The sequence below is a fragment of the Tympanuchus pallidicinctus genome, unplaced genomic scaffold (genome assembly GCF_026119805.1).
Source record: "Tympanuchus pallidicinctus isolate F22 unplaced genomic scaffold, pur_lepc_1.0 scaffold6, whole genome shotgun sequence".
In the NCBI taxonomy this organism is placed as follows: domain Eukaryota; kingdom Metazoa; phylum Chordata; class Aves; order Galliformes; family Phasianidae; genus Tympanuchus; species Tympanuchus pallidicinctus.
Window position 1 is genome coordinate 38,075,772 of NW_026294780.1, and position 23,243 is coordinate 38,099,014.

The window sequence follows — 23,243 nt, forward strand, 5'->3', positions numbered from 1 at the left end:
TAGCTAGCTGTGTGACCTCATAGAACATGGTGTAATCAACTGCTGATTTAGGCATCAAAAAACAGCATTTGGAGCCTCACTGAAGATGTAGAAGTTTGAAAAACAAGCTTTCTGCATGTTTTAGTACAGAACAGCAAACTGCAAATGTTTTTATTTGCAGTCGTTAATTTTTCTTCAGTAAATCCACATATGCTATAATATTGCTAGAGGTGTTTCTTTTTTAATTCAGTTTTTATATATGTCATTTATTCTTCTATTAACACTTCTGCATGTCAATGAAAACATTAGGCAATTTCTGGCTACAGTGTATTTCAGATAAGAAAGAAAAATAGATAGTGCCCTTAAATATGTTCCAGGTATGCGACAGAAAGTTGATTTTGCAGTATTTTCATTCCATTATTTAAAATATGTAATATTTTCATTCAATTGGTCTTCTTATTGTATAACATATTATGCACTGTTTTTTTTTTCTACTGAAATCTGTTATGTTTTTGAAATAACTATGCAATCCATAATAGTCTTAGAAAGGCTTAAAATGAAAAAAGATGACATGCTGAAATAGAATTGAAAGCAATTTTTTTTTTCTTTTTTTGTTATTACTACCACCTAAAACAAAGTTTCTGAACTCTTCTTTCATAAGCAGTTATGGTTTTATTTTGGAGACTGTAATATTATTGAGTCTTTTTTGAATTATTACTACCCACAATGCTTATAAACTTTCCTCCAAAATGTTTGTGTACCTTAATATAACTAATGGCTCATTCCTCAAGCATCACTTTAAACTGAAACTCTCACTGAGTTTTCATTTGACATGTGAATATTAAAGAATTTTATGAAATCAGATAGAAAAATAAGTTAGCAGAACAACAATAAAAACCACCAAGAAGGTGAATATGCAATCTGAGCAATATTTGTTAAGTTGGTTGCTGTACTGGTCTGCTGGTCGTGAGAGAGGAAACTTCATTGTGGTTAAGTATATTATACTAAATATAAAGCAAGAGAAAACCTGTCTGTACTTAATATTCCATGTCTGCCATGTATTGCATAGAAAATAAATGGGGATCAATGTTATTTGAAGTTATAAAACATTTGCTAGTTTTCCATTATTTCTCCTTATATATAGCTCTTTAAGTCCAGTAGTCATGTCTATAGAGAAAAGAGAAGAAATAACGATGTTCTCAGAATATAGTTTCATCACTTTCAGGACAGCATCTTGGAGTAATAGCAGATGAAGTACTACAAAGAAGATTGTTCTTCTTAGTGGAATACATTTAATAAATTCCAAAAATGAAATAAAAATAATTCCCTAAACACAAGTATACGTACAGAATTAGCAAAAATTAAAGAGTGGGCAAAATCACAAACAAAATGTTTATAAAAAATGTAATTTAATTTTCAATCAATGTTACAGAACATCTGTTGTGAGCTTTAAATATGTTTATATGTGTATTTCTATAGATTAAAAAAAAAAAACAAAAACTTTTTTTTTATATTTAATGACATTTTTCAAAGCTCAAATTTTGAGAGTGGAAATGCGTTCACTAATATCTGCAAAATCATGTGATGTGTCTGACCGGATCCAAGGTGTATGTTGACCTTGGGAGTTTAGCCTTGTGAGACATAATGAGATTTCTGTCATGTAGTTAGTTCTTTATTGCTCTGTGGAGATTTTTCATTGTATAGGAAATCCATGGTGTTGTGGGGTTTTTTGTCCTGACAGGTGTAGAGACAAAGGATGAATTAGGTTAAAATATCTAAGATTTCTGATATGTTTATTTGAGGAAATATAAGTAATATTTTTAATGCTTGTATTTAATTGTAACATCGTGGTAACATTCTTAATTTTTTCAGGGGGATATTATCCCCACACGTGCAATATGATGAGAAGTATATTCCTGGACTATATCAATATTGAACACAGATCATTAAGTATAAAAGGAAAATGGCTTTTGATTAAAGCTACCTATGGAAGTCATTTTATATCCTATTTAGTCCAATATTTTTCCTTCAGCTTCCCACCGAGAAACAATTTCAACTTTTTATAACAATAACTGAAATGATCTCTTTTGTCTAATACAGCAAATCACTTAAGGGACAGCTCTTGAAAGCTGACATGAAACTGATTATTTGCAGTTGCAAAAGGGTACTGAAATGAAAATATGAGTGAAATGACATTTCATTTAAAACTACAGTTGAGAATGAGGAATGTGAAATGAATGAAATAAAACTTGGCCTAGTGCAATTGACAGAAGACCGAATCTGCTCTGTTTAGTTGTGAGAGAGCAATGTTCTGAATGTTAAAATCCAAATAACTTCAAATAAGTTTTAAATAACTGATTTTAATACTACTACGAATTATTGTTGTTTCTTATTGTTAATATTACTTATGCTTTCATATTGCTGTGGTTACCCAGAGCATTCCTTTCCTTTCTTTTACAGAAGGGGAGGAGACTGGAGTGATGGATAGTCTGTTGGAGGCCTTGCAGTCAGGTGCAGCTTTTCGAGATCGAAGGAAAAGAACACCAAGGCCTAAAGGTGAATATTCTATTTCACTTTTTTTTTTTTTCCTGAATAAAGCTAAAATCATTATGGGTCCAGTGGTCTAAAGGCTTTGGGGTTTAATTCTTCCTTGCAGTGATATCTATCTATCAGGAGTCTTCAGGCTATTTTGCTGCTGTCTGTAGTCCTGTAGAGATCAATGTACTGAACTTAGTGCAGCCTGACTGTTAAGGTTCTTCCATATAGCTATGTATACTTTAAATTTTAGAGGTTTATAGTAATAGCCACTGTATACAGGAGACAAAAGTACACTTGTCCTGCCAGGGCATCAGTTTATTCCACTGTAGATTTTGTCCTAGAAATATCTAACTTTCAAATATTTCTGCTTGCTTATGTCATTACGGTACTCCATCCAGAAACTTTCAAAGAGGTGTTTATTTTCCTTTGTTTTCTTGCTTTTGCAGAAACACCACAAAATCTCAGTCCAACCACACAGAGGCCGGTGCTGAAAGCCTGTAACCATGGTAATGAACCATATTCATGAATTGCATGCTCTTTTTAACTTAGCTTATGTAGTTGATCTGTGTTCTCAAAAGATGGCTGTGATATTTTCTGTTTTCTAGTGGAACACTAAAACAGAATTGGTACGCTGTTGTTAACGTTCATACGAATATTACACCATGGCACAGTACTTATTATGTTGTAGAGCTCTTCTGTCTTTTTTAAGTTTTTTATAATTGTTTAAAATTTGATCATAGTTTTCAATACAGTAATTTTATAAACCTTAGGAACAATAATGTAAGACTTTTTAATCTATTATGTACTTTGTTAGAAAGCAGAGATTGCAGAACATTTAAAATGTTAAATATTTATGACACTAAATTATATAACCTTTTGCATTCCTTTGTCTTGGTTTTCTTGGTACTTTATCTGGAATAGTGTAAGCTGTCAGTCACTAAAATATTTTAAAAATGATGTTGTATCAGTGAAGTAAGAGGAAATTAATCAGTTATTTCATGGAATAGTATTTCTCCAAAATTTGAGCATGGGTCTTATCCGTAAACTCCCAAAGAATCCCACTCAATGAGTAGAAATACTTCTCTGCATGAAGTTACAGTGAGGGTAAAGATGTTTTTTTAGCTTTCCTAGATAATCTGCAGAACAGTATTTTAGCTGCATTTTATCTAAGTCTCAAGAATACAGATTGACTGTTTTCAGTGCTTCTAACCTAGTGGTCTCAGTTTATTTACATAGTTTATTTTATTAAAGAAAAATTTTTGTTAACCTTAAAGAAAAACAAAAGTCTTCATTTTGTAAGCAGAATGCATTATCTTTTGATATTTAAATATACCTCATAATTTAAAAAGCAAATGCAATCACACCGGGGATATTAATTATACCTCGGTATTTCTTATGTTTTTATTTCTTAAATGTCTGCAGTGGGCAAAAAGTCCGTACAGAATTTGTCATTAAACTGAAAGTCAAATAATCTAGAGCCAGAAAGACAGGTGAAAGATAATTTAATTCACTTCTAGGAATTGGCCCAAGGAAGAATGAAGTAAATTTGGCAGGTGCTTGTCTGGCACATAGCATACTGATATTTAAATAATGACTACAGAGCACATCTGAATTCTACCCTGTAAGATACCACTTGGTGGAACAGTTATGTTGGTTGTTGCTTATTTTCAGCCCATTATATTCAGCCTATCATCTGACTACAGGCAGTATAGTTTCCGTTTTCAAACTATAAACGCCTCTGGACAAACATGAGGACTAAGTCTTTTGTCTCAGGTTAAAAAATAAAGAAGCAACACAGAACTTTAAATTCTGCAAAGCATGGGAACTGGTTTGTATAACCAATGCATATAATCTGGTACTCAAATTTGGCTAAAGATCAGATGCTTATCCTAGAAAAGTAAAAGTAAACTCTTGGGTTTTTTGTTGCTTCTAATTTAGCCTTATTTTCAATAGATCATCTTGAGACAATATGATTCTAAGATGTTTTAGAATGAGTGCAGCTTTTCTTGAGCCTGTCTCATTTTTCCTGGAGCAAGATAATACATTCCTGATCTTTTAAAGAATTCAGTGCTATGCTGTTGATTTGTTTGCACTTGTCACAGTATCTAGATGGTTGTATATAACTGTCTTGAGCCAAACATAGCACTGAACTTGATAGAATTTCTGCTAAAATATATGGGCATTTATTGCTTGGAGTTTATCTTGTAAATTATTCTTTTTTTTCTTTTTGCTTTATTTCTTCAGCTGTTGAAAGCCTATGTAGGTAATTGGAGAATGTTCTGTCTGATCATTTATTTTGTTTTAGGAAATTAGAGATTATGTAGGTTGCATATTATCTAGAATGTACACTAGACCCTCAGTAGCAAAGATTGTTTTTAGTAACCTCACTGAAGTTAGTAATGTTGTCACTCAAACCAAGACTTACAAAGCTTTAATTTTTGGTTACCAAGGAGTTGAGCATTTTATAATGTCGAGTTTGTTTTCTTCAGTCTCATCCTCTTTGTAGTTTTTTTCTTTCACTTTTTGTCTAATGTGGATAAATATGCAGTAACTTATTGTTTCTACGTATACTAGACATTATGATTTATTTTCTGTACTTCATTTTATGAACTCTGTAGTAAAAAGTCTCTAATTTCAGCTTACATCATAAAAATTGGAATATGTCATTACACAGAAAGATTGGTTTGGCCTTTAATTGATTAGCTGTTTTTCCCAACTTGAAATTTCAAATGAATGCTAAATTTTGTATCAGTGCTCCAAAAAAGCTACTACCTTAAAATATGTGGAAAGCGATAAAGCACTTTTCTTGTTTGATTCTTCTGTTGAGACTAACAGATTCACTTATAGTGGACATGCTTTATTAATATGCATTGCAGATTCATACCTAGAGTGTACTTCTTTGACTCATAATACACTCAGAAAGAATTACAAGTCATGTGTTGAAATATCAACCTACTGAATGATTCAGAATACAAGTCTCTACTGGGCAGATGCCATCAAGTTCTAACTAATCTTTTTTGTTTAGAAACAAAACAAAAATAAACAAAACCTGTTTAGTCTTTATGATTAAAGATTTTTCTCTAAAAAAAGTGAAATAAAATTGTACCCCAACACAGTAGATGTAAAAAACTGTGACTTCACATTTCATAGAGTATGGTAGGGGTGAGAAATGCAGAAAGAATGTCCACTCGCTCCATAGCTGTAATATAAATGGCAACAGGAAGGTAATTTATTTCATCACTGCCATTATTATCCTCAGTACAATGCTCTCAAGACACAAAACTACCTCCTAATGGTGAGACTAAGCCAAGTCTTTTTTAAAAAAAGAAAAGTGAGAAGCAGGGGAGCAAGCCAGCACTAAATAGCACTAGAAGGAGGGTAGACGTTTTCACCTTTCATTAAATAGATTGCTCAAAAAAAAAAAAAACAAGTAGTAAATGTAGTCGAATGATAGCCATTGATTGGTCCTTTTCCTCCTTGTGATTTGTTGATCTCCCCTGAAAACTCTGGTAGTCTTCATCTGGTATTTCTGAGTGTTAGTTCTCATGCTGCTTCCCAGGGTGGCCTCTTGGCTGCGTTCTTTTATTTTCGGTTCTACTGCACTTTTCTTTTATTGAACAGATTGCCTTTTTTTTTTTTTTTTTTTTTTTTTTTCCCTAACATGATGTGTTTTTCTTTTTTTGTCATTTAATTCTGCTCTTATTTCTGTGATCAGAATTACCTTAGGAATACAAATCTTTTCAATAGATTTTTGGTGGTATGACTTGTATATTTATTTCCTTTGTTTCTATTAATACCGTTTTGTATTTATTGTACTAACAGCTGAATTAAATTTATACAAAAACTGCCTGGTAAGGTTACAGTTAGCTTTAAAAGAAAATAACCATGAACTGTGGAACTATTGCAAAATATGCTTTTGCTGTAATTGCTTGTCAGAGTAGTGTTCAGCTCTAGTTGTCTGTTAGTGTAGTTCTAGTGTTTTTGTACCTTTGATTCAGTAATATCAAATGGAGAAGCTTTATCTTTCGAGATCAGAATAAAGCACTTAATTGCCACTGATCAGGATTTTGCACATTATGATATCTTTTGAAGCAGCTAATAGCTAACGTTGATCTATCAGTTATTTAAAAAAACAATCAACATACATGAACATCTTGCACATTTATTCCAAGTTAGTTACATTCAAATACACAAACAAGCAAATCCAAGGCAGCAAAGTGCCCACTGCAGCACAGAAAACTGCATTATTAAATAAGTTTTCAGTCAAGCTTTGCAGTCTGCACTAAGTTCTCTGCTGCTATGGCTACACATTTATTTGCAGTAACATTAGCCAAGGTAATGTTATCTGAAATACGTGAATAGAAATTCTACATACAGCTGTGACTGCACGTATATATATCTCAAATGCAGTGGAAAGTGATTTTCTTTACAAGGAGGTTACATTCAAGATACTGAGAGTAAAGACAAGCTATAGTAAAATGGAAGTGAAAATGCAGGTTGATTTTTCTGACTACAGAGGTTGAAAGAAATCTTTCTTTTGCAATCAGTTGGGTTGTGGACTGTGCTTTCTAAGGTCTTCTTTCCATAGTAAATTCAAACCCCCACTGTAAAGGATGGTGTAAATTACTGTGCTTTTTTGTTCAGCAAACCTGTAAAAGACAGAATGATTTTTGTATGATGTTTAGTCTGAACTGTTTCAAATACGTATGTTAAATAAAATTCTTGCCAGCAGTGTTATTCTAATCCCAGTTAAGCAGAAGGAAACGTTTTTTGGTTTTTGTTTTTTTTGTTGTTTTTTTTTTCTGTGTTTTTTCATCTCTTATTCAGAATAGAATTGTCTTCTGAGGTTCATCTTAGTGTCTCTGATACCTTATTTTTGACAATCATACATGGCAATGAGCTAAGGCTCATCTTAATTCTGAAAATCAGTAGCACAACCACCTGCAGGTCACTATTTTACTTGAGCATTGCTATATATGACAGCATGTGATGATTTACATTTGATCTCAGTTTATCCTTTAAAAAAAAAAAAAAGTGTATTTTGCTGTGTTTCCCAAAATTGCATGCAGGGAACATTAGAAAGTACCTAACATTGCAGAGACATTGCAGCCTGTGAATATTTTTCCCAGTAGGTTTCTTAACCTGTGGCCCTGAAGATGCATTCTTGAACACGATCATTTCCTCATGGTAGACATTGTTTTTTAACAAATTATTGATGTTAGCCAGTTTTTCGTTCCATTCATGAGCTAAACTTTTAGCTAGATGTTTTTTCTCATGTATGGAAAGAAGAAAATAGACAAAGTTTTGGGAAGGATTTGTGAAGTTTTACTGAACAGTCTAGTTTCCTCAGCAAACTTGCAGTATCTGTAGGCACTGTTATAAAATGAAAATATTTACTAGGATTTTTGTTAAAAAGAGAAAGGTAGTTCTCAACTGCTCCCATTTTAAGACCAAATCTTCACTTCAATATTCACTTCAGAAGTCAAGTAAAACTGCTGCTTATCCTAACAGAAATAATTCCCCTGAAACCATATACAATGTTAATTTACATATATATTTTATTTTTCTGAATTAGGCAGCAAAGGTCAGAGAAATCGTGGCCATAGGAGCAAACTTTGCGTATGTGTGAAAAAATATCCAGATGAGAAAAGTTAGTTGCACTCATATGCAGGCTGTCACAGGGATGGCCCTGTAGAATTAACATTCGAAAATATAAAGAATGATTAACTTGGTTGCAAAGTTTTTAGGGTCTTTATCTAGGAATCTCCTTTTCTTGAAGTTTAATGATGGAGTAGAGAAAGTGGGTCAGAAGGACGAAAGGTGATGAGAAGAGATTTAGATTAAAAATGGTAAAATTTCAGTTTTCATAGCCTTTTCCAAAGAAAGCAACATCAACATTTTTTACTTGACTTAAGATTGACATAAAGCAAAACAGGAAATGACCCTTAGAAAAAAAGAACAACCAAATGTTGGAAAATTGATACATATTCTGCTAAGAATGGAAAAATGTACTTCAAATCAGTAGTAAGTGCATGATAGTACTCTGAAAAAAACTGGTATGGAAAGAAAAAAAGATCTGTTAACTTGCTGTCTGTATAAGCCAAATCCAAACTGTCAACCTCTTGGCAGCACCCATATTTAGAAATGGAAAAGAGGAATTGTAATTTTAGGAAAAATGCCACGAGTAAACTGTCCTGCATATCTTTGTCTTACCATGAAGAGTTACAGTGAATATAGTATAGACAAGAAAGAGAGCAAAAGATTCCTAAGAGCAAAAATTCTGAGTGCTACCTTGGACCTTATAATGGGGCTTACTCTGCAGAGGTTTGATGAGTTCGTTACTAAAGTCAGATCTTCTGAAGTGTTCAAATTAGATACTCATAAGAACTAAGTGCTTTTATAAATATCTTGCCAGTATACACTGGTACTTGTTCAGTAAGAATGCTTCTCTCAGGAAATGCAAGGACATTTTCTGCAAGATGAGAACTGTAGCAAAGAAGTGACATTTGAAAGCAGTGACACTCTATATCCCATAATTGCACATATAGTAAATGTCAGATTCATAGTCATCTGTCTGGGTAACCAGATTTCCAAAAGGTACTACAGGCAGGTTATATATTCAAAGCAGTCCTCTGAATATGCATCACTGGACAGTCTTAAATCTGCAAAGGGAGCTGTAAATTACCAACAATTTATCCATATTTGTCTTTCTATTGTTTAGTCATGCAGAACTTTCCATTTGAAGACGATTACTGAGCTGATCTGTATAGTAAAGAGGTTCTGTCATTTCTCAGAGTACTTTTCAAATCTCTTCCGTATTCGTTAAACAAAGCTTTAGGTATAAATTTACCAGGCCTTTTCCCTTCTGTTTATCATTTTCTGAACGTTAAGAATAAGTGGCATCTAAGGTCCTGAAACTTTCTTCAAATGCTTTAGAAACACTGATCCAAGCAGAATAAATAATGTATGTATAGTTTGAGCAACAATCACAGTTCTCATTGTATTCTTACATATATCATTTTAAAAGGATTGCCTTTGCTTTCTTTCACTATGTTGGGTTGTGAAATTTCAATAGCAAGATGTTAGAACTGAGTATTGTCTGGTTAATGGTACACTAGGGACAAAATCTTAGATTGATACAGTGTATTGATCCTGACCTGAGTCTTTTGTGACTCAAGCAGTGTCTAGTAAATGCAGCAGTGTTCATTCAGTATTTCAAAAGATGCAGAGAAAGCACAAAACATTACACACCAAATTCTTTAAGCACACTTAATTCATCTTTCATTGCCATGTAAGTGAATGTGTTCCCTTAACAGTTTTTTTTTCCTCCTTTGGGATTATTTAGTTTCATTTTCTAAGTGGTTGTTGCTGCAGAGCAAAAATGTGCAGTGCAAAAGAAGTACTGGAGTTCTATTTCTTCCTGTTGCTTGTTGTTGTAAGTCAACATTCAGTGCAAATAAAAGGCATTAAAAGATGCTGGAAAAACAAGAGCATCCTGTGCTTTCTTCCTTTTTGTTGGAATAGGAACACTTGGAAGCTTTACTTTTAAGTTTTGGAATATTCTAAAGGGAAATTTGCATGTAAGATGAACCAGAACAGTTGACTGTGTCTGTAAGTTGCTTGATAAATGTGGTATCATCTTTGTTTCATCCCAAAAATAGATAAGTCTTGCTTATTTCCCTCATACATGCCTAAGGCAAAATTCACATCAACCTCCCAGCAAAATAATGAGAAGACTCAAGAGACTTTCTTGGTGGCTCCTACTTAGAGATCATGAGTGGCAAAGAAAGCAAATACAGGACACAAATACAGCTTTCACGTGAATGTCAGAAGGAAAGATGATAGTCAGAATGATCTGGAGTAGTGCAAGACAGTTGGACTATGATGAGATGGTTAGATCGTATTAAAATGGTTTTGGAAATTACTCGTATTTTTCATGACAATTCATCATTATCTACATTAAGCTGTTTCTGGCATAGTAAAAGCACTATATATTGCAGCTGTCAAAAAAATTACACAATTCACTTATGCAGCTCATCAGTGGGCAACACCTTTGTGAATACATTACTCTTGCAATCTGATATTTTCACTACTTCCGACTTTCTGCTTTCAATTTGCACCATACGTACAGTCTCCTATATCACAGTAACATGACCCACAAACCTTACCAACTTCCTTACGTTCATGTAGCCTACAAATCCAAAATGAAAGGCTATAATATAAGCATGTTCAGGGAAGAATATTTAGATTATGAGGAAAATTGGGCTAATAAAGAGTGTATTCACTTTCAGTGGACACTGTAGTTTGACTCTTATTTTTGACACAGAATCAATCATAGAATCATAGAGCCATATAGTTCCAACCAAAAGAGTTGAGTTCCAACGGCCCTGCAGGGACAGGGACACCTTCCACTAAGTCAAAGTCTTTTCTGTTTCTTAAATCACAGTTAAATAATTTAAAAGGGTATATATTTTCACTTCTCCAATCACTTTGTTGCTTGAGTTTTTCTTTGCCATTTGGGAGCAGATACTGGCTAGAAGCACTGCATTTTGTTATAATTGCTTTTCATAAACAGAAAGATGAAAAACATATCAGATAATCTAAAATCAGGATATGCCTCACATTTTGCTCGATGAAGTGACTGTTTTAGTTAAATTTAAGATTGATTTCTACACTTCACCAAAAAATATTAGTGAGAAATGGTAAATTTTGTATTAGTATCATAGGTATTTGTGTTATGGAATGGAATTAAATCACAGCTGCTTTGGTGTAAACATCTTGGATAAAAAAGCTTAATAAAACCATGGGTAAACTATTTGTTGGAAAACGCCTGCCTAGTGGGACACAAATTAATAGGCTGGTATTTTCATGGTTGGAGCTTCCAGATCCCCATATGCATTTTACTTCAGTCACTGGATTAAAGACTGAATGTTTTCTGTGGCAGGAATCATAATCGGCTTTCCTCATTCAATATGAATATTTGAATCACGAGGCTCAGTAATGTTTGTTATTTATAGCAGAACTCTGTAAGCAGAGGAGCTAATGAACAGAGGGAATTTTCCAGGGATATGGAGAGTGTGGTTTAAATTTGTGCCCTAAGGGAATAATGGAATGTGGATGAACCGGAGTTAAATGTAGCTGAGTAAAGGTTTTCATAATCATTTTGAAATGGGTACCTTTTCTTACTGTATTTATAATTACATTCAGTGACTGTTTTTTCCCATTTTCTTAGTTTCAAAAGTAATGAAAAGTAATTTATTCCCCAAATACCTTACTTCATTTCCTTGCCAAAATTGCTTTTTCTTCCCCAAAGAACGTTGTCTGGAGACGTTTATCTGAGACCTATTCTGATTTGAGCATGCATTACTCTCGTTACCAGAAAAGGAAGAGAGAATACACTTTTTCTTCCTATGTTCTAAAATATAAGTATTTCTTCTTCCATCTTTTCCATGAGAAAGTAAAGTTCATGACACCTCTCCTTTCACTCTACCATCATTAGCTGAAAAACTGGGTGAGTCATTGTAACGATTCCAAACCTGCTGATAACCCATATGAACACAATGCCAAATTAGGCTGATGGAGGAGCTTGGAGAGGACTGTTAAATTTGGAAGAATGAAATAAGAACTATTTTAGGAGAAACAGAAAGATTTCCTCCAAACCAGAGCAGTTCCTGTGTACTTTTGGGTGGCTGTGGTTGGTTTGGTTTGTTTTTCCATTGTTTGGTTTGGTTGTTTTTGCTTGTTTGTTTGTTTTCCCAGTTTTCACTGTTAGAATATTGAGGCCCTCAGGATCTACTTTACAGATGTACCAAATATCCAAAACTGCAAGTGAAAATAGCATGAACAAAGCACTGAACATGTAAAGTGCTTTTGAATGCTAATTAATTACTTGGGCATATAAGCTGTCCATTTTTAACTGATCTTCTACAATTAATTCATGTATTTAATTTCTTGAAGAATGTCATACTTCATTAATATAGATATACAATTAGTGAGCTTATACTTCTTATGCATAGAGGAAGGGGCATACCCATCTTAGAGAAGAATTAGCTTTTATAAATTGTTAAATAGTGAGTTTAGGCCTCTAATTTTAGTGATCTGAAGAAGAGGTTTCTCCATGTTTTAATTCTGTATATATAATAAAGTTAATAGAAATTGGCACAAAGAATATTGAAGGTAAAACAATAGTTTGAATAGCTGCTCTTCAAGTATATTCTGTCCTGAGCAAGGAATGAAGAAAAGAATAAATGAATTAATTCTATTACAGTGCTTATATATGAACACTTCCATTGAGTTTGGATAACCCACTTTCTTTTACTTCCAAACTCTAGTATCCTGATACTCAGCTCTTTCTCTTTAGTACAGAGTGTTTGTGTAATTTATATTTCACAGCCAGCTACTAAGATAGTAATTTTTAAGCATGCTAATGTTTTGCTAGAATAGCTGGATAAAAATTAAATGAATTGGTACTGTAACGTTATGTTGCATATTTATATTCTTATTGATAAGCAAGATTTGAAGTTAATGTTTCATCACTGCTGACTTGTATAAAAATATAATATTTGCATTGAATGTAATTATGGCACACTTTAAGATATATTAAAATAGTTAAAAGCAGCAAGATTATAGGAATTACAAGAAAGCTGACTAAATATCTCAATTTGGATATGTTACATTCATAATTTCATCTTAAAGAGCAAACCACATATATAATAAAGCGTGGTATCTGACTAGTTGTAAACTCAGTTCTGGCTACTCAGCACAGAATAAAAAGCAGTATGCTATCAGATCATCCCTACTTTTATAATTGTACTGTAGATGGTAGTCTTCCCCTTTCCCTAAGAAATACAAAATCATTTTAATTCTGTGTGATCCATCATCAGGCAACTACTCAAAAAAGCAGCATTCTTAAATGCTCTCAAATGTCCAGTAGCAAAAATAAATGAAGGGCAGAGTGCATTAAGGGATTTCCAGTTGTGTCTCGCAGGGCAAGGAAAACTGCTGTAAGAGAGCTCATGGGATAGCTCCTACTCATGCTGCCTTTAGCAATAGCTTCCTGACTAATCAGTCTCCAAGCTTACCCTTGTGCTTTAAGTCTGTTCTTTCTGTTTGCCAGTCACTGACTGAAAACAGGACACAGCCAATTACTCTCCACTGAGCTTACCCAGTCTCTGTTTATCTACCTAACAGCAGTTGCCCTGAGATCATTTTACTGAAAACTTGGTATGTAGTGAGATCTCCTGTTAGAAAATATTAGTTTTGTTTCAGCTTTCTCAAAAATATACGAATCTTGCAGTTTAAGATTGAATACCTTATTATTTAGGATAGTTTCCTCCAATGGAACTGACAACAAAATATGCTGACGTATATTTATTTCTTTTCCCCATTCCAATGAACAGACAATTTTAAAATAGAAAACTTTGGGAAAAAAAAGCTTTGTTTTTATTATTAAAAGTTAAAAAAATAAACTCCTCGATTAAAAGCTGCTTTTAATACAACTAACTACATCCTAACTTCTTAGTTTGGGGTCTGATCTCTCCTCATGGATCATTTTCTCCTTCCTTGATGGTTATTTCTGAAGCCTTTTAAGAGATACCTAATGATAGCTTTTCTTGTTCCCTACCACATCTTGCCTATTCCTTATTCTCAGCCCATCTTTCTCTCTTACCTATCAGAACATTCAACAGTCCCATTTATCTGAAGTATATAAAACGTTTTTCCCCTACTTTAGTCTGTAACTGCAAACTTAGCCTAGTAAAAATGGCATTTTTGACCTGCAACAATAAACCATAAAACACACTGTAGACAAAATGAGAATATTACTTTTAATAGGACTGGTGAAAATGTTAGTGTTGAAGTAACCTAGAAAACAACCAGAAAGACTGCAGAAGTATCTCCAACTGATTTTTATGGGAAATCTATGGTAACACAAAACACATCATACTTGTTATTTTTCTGTTAACTGCTAACACCAAGATATGCATTTAAAGAGTATGTTTTAGCTTAAAAGCTAAGTGAGAAGCAGGACTGGAATACCTTCAAGTAAGACACTGTCCAAACTTTAAATATCTGTATTGTATGTCTCTTTTAAAGATCTGTGAGTTGAGAGAGGTGCAGTGGGTGTTGGGGGAACATGTTCATACACAGAATTACAGAATGTTTTGAGTTGGAAGGAACCTTTAAGATTATCTAGTTCCAGCCCTCTTACAGAAAGAATCTTTAAGATTATCTAGTTCCAGCCCTCTTACAGTGGCAGTGACACCTTCCACTAGACCAGGTTGTTCAAAGCATCATCTGAGCTGGTCTCCATGGATGAAACATCCAAACTTCTCTGAAGAATCTGTTCCAGAGCTTCACCACCATCATAGTGAAGAATTTCTTCTTAATGTCTAATCTAAATCAACTCTTTGTTAGTTTCAAACCGTTACCTCTTGTCCTATCACTACATGCTTTTGTAAAAAGTCCCTCTCCAACTTTCTTGTAGTCCCTCTGGAAGTCTGCAATAAAGTCTCCCTAGAACCTTCTGTTCCCCAGGATGAACATCCCCAGTTCTCTCAGTTTCTCTTAAAGGAGAGGTGCTCCAACTCTCCGATCATCTTTGTGGCCCACCTTTGGATTCATTCATATGAATGAATGAATCCATATCCATATCTAGTCCATATCCTTATTATGTTGACAGTCCCCATACCGGCCCTTGAAGAAGACCACTGGTCTTCATATGAACCTCAAGCCATTGACTGCAACACTTTGAACATGACAATCCATCCAATTCCTTACCCACCAAATGGTCCACCCATCAAATCCATTTTAGAGACACCACATGTGGAGATCTCCCATCAAAATTGTATGCAACTCAGGACCTGAGTTTTTTCATACGTCGCTTTAAAATGTACTTTAATAACTACTTGGGACCTGGATATTTTCAGAAGTTGCTGTAAAATGTACTTTAACAACTACTAGCTCTGGTCTTGCACCATATAATCCAACTAGGTTTTCTTGATCCCTGCTTTCACAATGCTAGTACATTGAGTGCTTACAGGATATTTTCTCTTATACTTAACACTTTATTGCTTTTAGCTTAGCCCTTCACCCCCCCCCTTTTTTTTTTAATAGGAGCTATTTCTTATTTTTAGCTTGCAAATTTTTATTCCCTCAGCCTGCATTGATATAGTGAAATAGTTATTTAAATGTTTGCAGTAAGTAATACATTTCTGCAAGTGATAAGAAAACTTATTTCATCAAGAACACTTTTTAACAGGAATACTAACTGCATTTTTATGGGAAAAGAAATTTGACTAAAATTAATCTTCCAGTATTTGGTTTTGTCGAAGCTAAACTGAGCAAGTTGGAGAGAACAATATGAAAATATGAGAAATAGTAAAGCTCTTTGTAAGAGTTGACTGTATTTATGTTAGTAAATGGCACACTTCACTGACTTATACTTTCAGTGTATGTTGCAGATTTCAGCCTTAATTTTTTTTAATTATTAACGTGGATTCCTCTTACATCAAATTGAATGGACTGCAGTAAAATTTTACAACCTGATGGTTTTCTTGGAAAAAGATGAGCAAGCCAGTGGAGAATTCCACTTCAAGGTGCTTTGTATGCAGCCTCGTTGCCCTAAAATTTCAGACTTTAAAGGTAATCATATACTATAATCATATACCTTTGTATGAAATATGCTGACAGGAACTAGAAGAGCTCAGAAATTAGTTGCCTTTTGATTGTTTGCTTCTGTTGAAACTTGGTTGCTTCTCTGTAGTACAAACATCTGTTCCTTCTCAAGACAAAAAGTTTGGTGGTTCTTAGACTAAATATTTAGTAATTAATTAGTATTTGAAGTGCTTTTAATATTCCCTTATTTGGTGCATCAAAGAAATTAAAGCTCAGCTTCAAATCTATTGCATTTTTCAGTAAAAAGAAAGAAGATTTCAATATGTAGTTAAAGTAACAGACATTTTATCCATTGCTTTTGTGAAATTTCCTATCTTTGGTACAATGTGACCTGGATAGCGCAGTGGATTTAATTTTCATGTAAACTTGTGTAGAAGCAGTATATGAAAGTGAATAAATTCATGCCCGCCCGCCCCCCCCACCCCCCCAACCCAAAAAAAAAAAAAAAAAAAGTTGAAATAAGTTTGAGTTTACTCAGTAAATCAGCTCAGGGTCGTTCTGTCAGCCTAAGAAGAGAAATGTCTATCATTTAAACTTCCCACTGGGATTTGTTGTTGGAGTGCGCATAATACCTCATTACTGATCAATGCTCAGGAGATATTCTGTTGTAATTTGTATTCATGGAAAGCATCTCTATTAACTTTCATTTCACATTTTTGTAAATAAAATTCCATTAATTATTAACAAAAAATTGAGTGACCCTCAGTACTCTGCTCAGCATCAAACAGAAGCAGTGATTTTTCCAGAATACTTCCTATTTTAAACTTAGGTTTCCAGTTGACATTACTTACTTTTTTTTTTGTTGATTAATTAAATTTTTAGCAGTTTAAGGAAAAAAGAAATATGACTGTCCAAACAATCTTATTTATCAAACTAAAAGTTTAAAGCAAGTTACATGAGATTATCTTCGAAACAGCAGGAAGATTAAATATTCAAGTGCTATCACTGGTGCTTATGATGAGAAATTTGCATATTTGCTTTTTAAAAATCACAGTTTACCAAAGAATTTTTCTCAGCAGAATTTGCGGTCTTTAAAGTAGTACCTGGGAGAAGGGGGGGTGATTAGTTTAAAGAAAAGTGTTTATAGTTCTCTGTCTTTAGAAATTGACTGTTTGGTGCCCATTCCTTTGCTATTTTTGAATATAAAAGGAATCACAGAAATAAATTATTTCGCAGAAGCAGCGATGCTGGAAATGGGATTGTGATTTATCTTTCAGCATTCACTTTTCTTAATCTGTTCTTGTAATAGCCGTTCTTCACAGGCAGAGGGAAAAGAAAGCACTTGTTTTACAGAAAAGAAGTCAGTAAAGTTTATTCATTTTTACACTTTCTCTGCCTCGGGGAGGTGGCAGCTGACATTTTAGCCTAACTGACTTGGAGACTTCAAGTGTACCACTTTGTTGCGAAGCACTATTTAACTACTTGTATATTCCGTTGGCCCAGCTGCTTTAGCATGAATCTGCTGAAGGAACATTCATAGCCAATATTCAGAGTGGCGTTTGCGCTGGTAAAGTCAAAGCGCTGTCAGAAAAGCGCTAATCCTAAGATGTTTGTAAAGATGTAAAAATTCACAGCAGGTTCCTGAATTAAACGCGTGGCCAACAGGAAAAAGCAGTGTGAAGCGCCTCTGTGTTGTTTGATTTCAAAGTTGGGCACAGCGCTTCCGGAACGCTTTATTTACACCTTTTCGTTTCTGTTGCCATATTTGCAGTTAATTCAAATTCAGCCCAAATTAACAACTCTGTGTGCTCTGGGATAATTAAATTACCGTCTCCTCTTATCTTGGCTCACCATGCAGACTGCTGCCCACCCATATAGCTGCTGCCTGTACCCCACTGCTACAGCAGCTCCGTTATATAGAAATAAATCTTTTCTTCTCCCCATCAGTTGCTGTGAAAGGAGTGTAAACCACCTATGAAAACGATTAGCATATCTGGACAGACTTCTTGCGTTTCCTTTTTTGGCCATACACCGAGCCGGTTTGGGCTTTTTGTAGGGCTGCGTAAGAGAAGGAGTGAGAAAGGTATTTCAGCAGTTCCTGCTTACTGAAATTACCCTTAGCGAACCGGTGGGGGAAAAGTAATAGCGATAACAACAAGGATAAGAGGGATGGAGAGAAGGTCTGGGTGATCCCAAGGGGCTGGGAGGAGCGGCCCGGCCCGGCCCGACCCGGGCGGCCCCAGCAACCCGGGTTGCCATGGCGACGGCGGGAGGCTGCGGCCGCGGGGTGAATGCTGATGGCACGGGCTGGGAGAGGCTCCGGCAGAGGCTGCTGCCGGCTGTAGCTCTGCTGTGTGCTAAGCAAAACTTTTCCTTGGTTGATTTTGTTTCTTAGCGTTTCTGTGGAAATGCACAGAGCTACTAAGGGCGCTGACTGCCTGGTGTGAAAACTGTGAGCAGGTGGAATCGTAGAATCATGGAATAGTTTGTGTTGGAAGAGAGCATTACGATCTCCTAGTTCCAACCCCCTGCTGTAGGCACGGTCTCCTCCCTCTAGACCAGGTTGCTCAAAGCCCCATCCAGCCTGGCCTTGCATGCTTAAAGAGAGGTGGCATCCACAGCCTCACTGGGCAACCTGTTCCGGTGTCTCAGCACCCTCACAGTAAAGAATTTCTTATTAATATGTAGTCTAAATCCACCCTCTTCCAATTTAAAGCCATTTCACTGCCTGCCCTTCTAAAAAGCAGAATATCTTTTATCTGCTCAAGAAGCCCGGTGTATCATTGTTATCTAGGTCAGTGCGGGTGCCCTCTCCAGTACATCACTATAAAACTGCCAACTTAGGTTAAAAAAAGAAAAAAAAGGGGGGACAACTTGTGGTCATGAGGAAGAAGACTGCTTACTCCATCTCTGAGAGTCTTGAGACCCCCCACTCAAATTCACTGAGCAAGTGCAAGCTTGTGAGATCCTATCTTAATGATTTGGGGATGGAGTATTGAATGTGTATATACTGTCTGGGAAACCTTCTGCATATGTAACACAAAGAATGTATATTATTTGTCTGAAGGTCGCTGAAGGTCTTTTGTTCAAGGTATGCGTGTCTAGAATGCCTGTTGACATCATACTGGAGTTAATGAGTTTATTCCTGAATTTCAGATGACACAAGCATTGTGCCCAGAGAGGCTGTAGAATCTCCTTCCTGGAGATCTTCAAGAACCACACCTGGATGTGGTCCTGGGCACCCTGCTGTGGGTGTCCGTGCTTGGGCCAGATGGCTTCCTTAACTGCTATGAATCCATCAAATAACTGATATTCAACTTTAAAATTTTAATCGAAGGAGGATATTTGTTTTTGTTGTAGTTTCTGAAATGTGAAAATCAGTTCAATATTAAAACTGATCATTTTCAAGTGATTGAAATTTGTATTACCCCTGCACCACATAAACCAGCTTAAAAGCTGTTCCCATCTGTGTATGCATGTGTCGCACCCCATCCATTCCTTCAACTCCAGGAAAAATGATGGGAAGTGTCTGTGAGGGTTTAGGTTGTTGTTGTCTTTTTGATTGTTTGTTTTGTTTATGGCAAAGCTTTAATGAAACGCACAGAAAGTATCAGGAATGTTCCTGCACACTTTGTCTCTTCTAGAAGTTAGTATGTTGCTAAACAACAGTCTGCAATCAAGAAGAATTACACTGCTATTGATGTATTTGAGGAACGAGTGGAGCCATGGAATGGGTTACTTGTTGATGAGTTTGAGTTTTTGGAGTTACTACCTAAGAGAAATGTTTGAAGCAGAGCTATGCATATATATTGTTCTTTTCCTTCTCTCTTATAAGAAGACAGAGAAAATAAATTTGACCAAATACATGCATTTTTCCTCATTGTATTGAAAACTGAAATTTCTTTCTGTTCGCTGTGAAATATCTGCTTTTCTGAGAGAAAGGAAAAAAAAAAGCAATAGAGGAAGAAGGAGATGAATGTTACTGCCTTTGCTCAACATCCAGGTTACTTCATCATTTAGCCAGGGTGTGAGAAACAGATTCAGTTTCTTTCCTCTCATTGAGAATATTCGTGAATTTACTAGGAATAAAACAAGTGTCACACCTGCATAGTTGGATGCTCTTTCTTAGTGCATGAGTTTAGTACTCTGAGTACTCTAAATATTTGTAGATAATGGGACAATCCATATGTGTTAAGCGTCTAATTGAGTGTGAATGACAAATAGTTTTGATAGAGTTAAGCCAGACATCGAACCACTGCATTAGATCTTCAGCTAACTTTTTAGGTGAAGATACAGGGTTTACAGCCTCAGTTATTACAATTTATGTAATTCTTGGGTCAGAGCATAACCTTTAAGAAGACTTAAAGACTTTAAGAAGACTCTTTGGGCCTGTTTTGTGGGGTGATGGATTTTCTTTGCTGGTAAAATCAAAAGAAAATACATCTGCATTCTTTCTTTAACAACTTTCATATAACACTCCCCCTGCTTCCCCCCACCCCCTTTTTTTTTTTTTTTTTTTTTTTTTTAAATAAGCCATGAAAGCAAACAACCATAAATGACTGATTTTTTTTTTTCTTTGAAGAAAAACAGTCCCAAGGCTTTGAAGAAAAACAGTCTCAAGACTTCTCTGAATTCCTTGAGAATTAAAAAAAAAAGCTGTTTGACATAGTTCTGTAGATCATAGGACCAATATGATTTCTTTATGCTTTTCTTCTTTCTTTTCTTTTGAAGGTTCACATTGTGCTACAGTACTCAGATGTATGTAGTGAGTTCTGAGAAAATTTACTGTTCTAATTTCACTTCATATTTTTCCAGATCTTGTTCCCCGTTGCCCTTTTAAGGGTCTTTCATGGGATAAATTGTTGTAAAAAGATGATACATCAATTTAGACAAAAGTAAAAAAAAACATTCTGTGACTTCAGAAAAATGTCTCTGTTATTTTTCTTTCAAATAATCACAGAATCATAGATTATTTTGTGTTGGAAGGAGCCCTTAAAGGTTGTCTAGTCCAACTCCCCTGCAGTGAACAGGGACATCTGCAAGATCAGGCTACTCAGAGCCCTGTCCAGCCTGGACTTAAATTTTGCCAGGGATCGGGCTACTACCACATTTCTGATATGTAGTTACAGAATCTCACCACCCTTACAGTAAATAACTTCTTCTTATATCTAACCTCAATCTCCCCTCTTAGTTTGAAACCATTTCCTCTTGTCCTATTTCTTTTTATAGCCCCCGTTTAGATATTGAAAAGCCACTATCAGGTCTCCTCAGAGCCTTCTCTTCTCCAATCTGAACAGCCACAGCTCTCTCAGCCTGTCCTCATAGGAGAGGTATACCATCCATTGGATCTTTTTTATGGCCCTTCTTTGGGCACACTCTCACAGATTCATCTCTATCCTGTACTGAGGACTTCACATCTGAACGCAGTACTCCAGGTAAGGTCTCACCTGCTCAGAGTAGAGGGTCAGGATCACCTCCCTCGACCTGCTGACCACACTTCTTTTGATGCAGGATATGATTGGCTTTCTGGTCTGCACAATGCTGGCTCAAATCCAGCTTGCCATCCACCAGTACCCCCAAGCCCTACAGCAGTAGAGCTGTGCTCTGTTCCTTACATCCCCCAGCTTATACTGACAGTGAGGGTTGCCATAACCCAGGTGCAAGACCTTGCACCTAGATTTATCGAACCTCACAAGTTTCACCTGAGCTTACTACTCATTCCTGTCTACATCCTTCTGAATGGCATCCCATCCGTCAGGTGTGTCGACTGCGCACTTAATGTCATCTGCTAATTTGGTGAGGGTGCTCGTGATCTCACTATCAGTGTCATTGATGTAGATGTTAAAGAGCACTGGTCCCAGTACTGACCCCTGAGAGGTGCCTTGTCACTGATCTCCATCTGGACATTGAGCCATTGACTACCGCTATCTGGATATGATCTTGCAACCTGTCCATCGAACAGGCCACCAGTCAAATCTGTATCTTTCCAATTGGAAGAGAAGGATGTTGTAAGGGACTGTTTCAAAGACCTTAATATGAATTAAGACTGAGGAATAATCCTCAATATGAATTAATATCTGGTGTGTGAATATTGTCTGGTCGCTTCCTGGATATTTGTAGATAGTTTTTTTGTTTTATTTTCCTTTGCTTTTATCTTCCTCTGTAGCTGTTAGTTATGGTTATCGTAATCAGTGAAGAATACTGTGTATGTATCTAATGGCTCTCTATTTTTTCATACAGTAACAGAAGGATAGGAAGTAGTGTTTAAATTAGGCTTCCATCCCAAAGAAAAATATCCTCCCTGTTCTGTTTTGTGAAAAAGTTGTGAAATTCACTCCTTCTTGGGTTTTAGACTGCAATACCAACATCTTAGAATTGTAGAACCATAGACAACGTTGGAAAAGACCTTCAAGTTCATCAAGCCCAACTATCAGCCAACCTACCTATTTTTCATCACCTCATCAACTCACTTATTTTAAAAGACAAATTCCTTGATTTTTTGCATGTTTGTCAAATATTAGGAAAAAAAATCCTTGGGCTGGTTACACATTAAAAGTTCAAATTCAAGTAAGTAATTGATGGTAATAAGATGACACTTTGGACATAAGTGCTCATTGGGATAGCAGATGATGTTTCCCAACTTCCCATAGTATGAGAGAGAAGCTTATTTTTAATTGACCTATGGCATTCAATGTCCGTAATCGGTTTGTTCCTTTAAAATCTGCGGGTTCTTTGCTGTGTTAGTCGACCTGTTAAATACTGAGATATCTGAGAAGGCTGTTAGTCAGTGTCTTTTGTGCCTGGTACACCAGGAAGGAAACTCAGAGAGACAAGTCATCTGGAAACTCATTATAATCTCTCAGCCTTGCTATAAATACATGTGGAATGTCCCAAAAGACAGTAATTGGGGTGGGGGGAAGGAAAGTGGCAGAACTCAGGAATGTCAGAAAGAGAATTTCAGTCAGCCCATGAACATGACTTGTTCATTTATTTATTTACTTGTTTGTTTGTTTTGCAGTCAGATGTTACATGATGGACAGTAGCCAGTTTTGGCTACTCAAACTTGTTTTGCTTTGTTCTTTCATAAGTCCTTTACCGATTAGCATAGGGCA

The 23,243-nt window shown here is 35.6% G+C and overlaps 2 protein-coding genes across 2 annotated transcripts in view; one reads left to right on the forward strand and one right to left on the reverse strand.

Annotated features, from left to right (window-relative positions):
• LOC128092112 (uncharacterized) overlaps positions 1-23,243 on the reverse strand; it is a 392,342-nt gene that overhangs the window by 200,987 nt on the left and 168,112 nt on the right. The window lies entirely within an intron of this gene.
• DIAPH3 (diaphanous related formin 3) overlaps positions 1-23,243 on the forward strand; it is a 228,895-nt gene that overhangs the window by 168,391 nt on the left and 37,261 nt on the right. The window contains exons 27-28 of the mRNA XM_052705656.1: positions 2,440-2,535; positions 2,964-3,023. Of these exons, the coding sequence (XP_052561616.1) occupies positions 2,440-2,535; positions 2,964-3,023 (156 nt within the window). The remainder of the gene's footprint in view (positions 1-2,439; positions 2,536-2,963; positions 3,024-23,243) is intronic.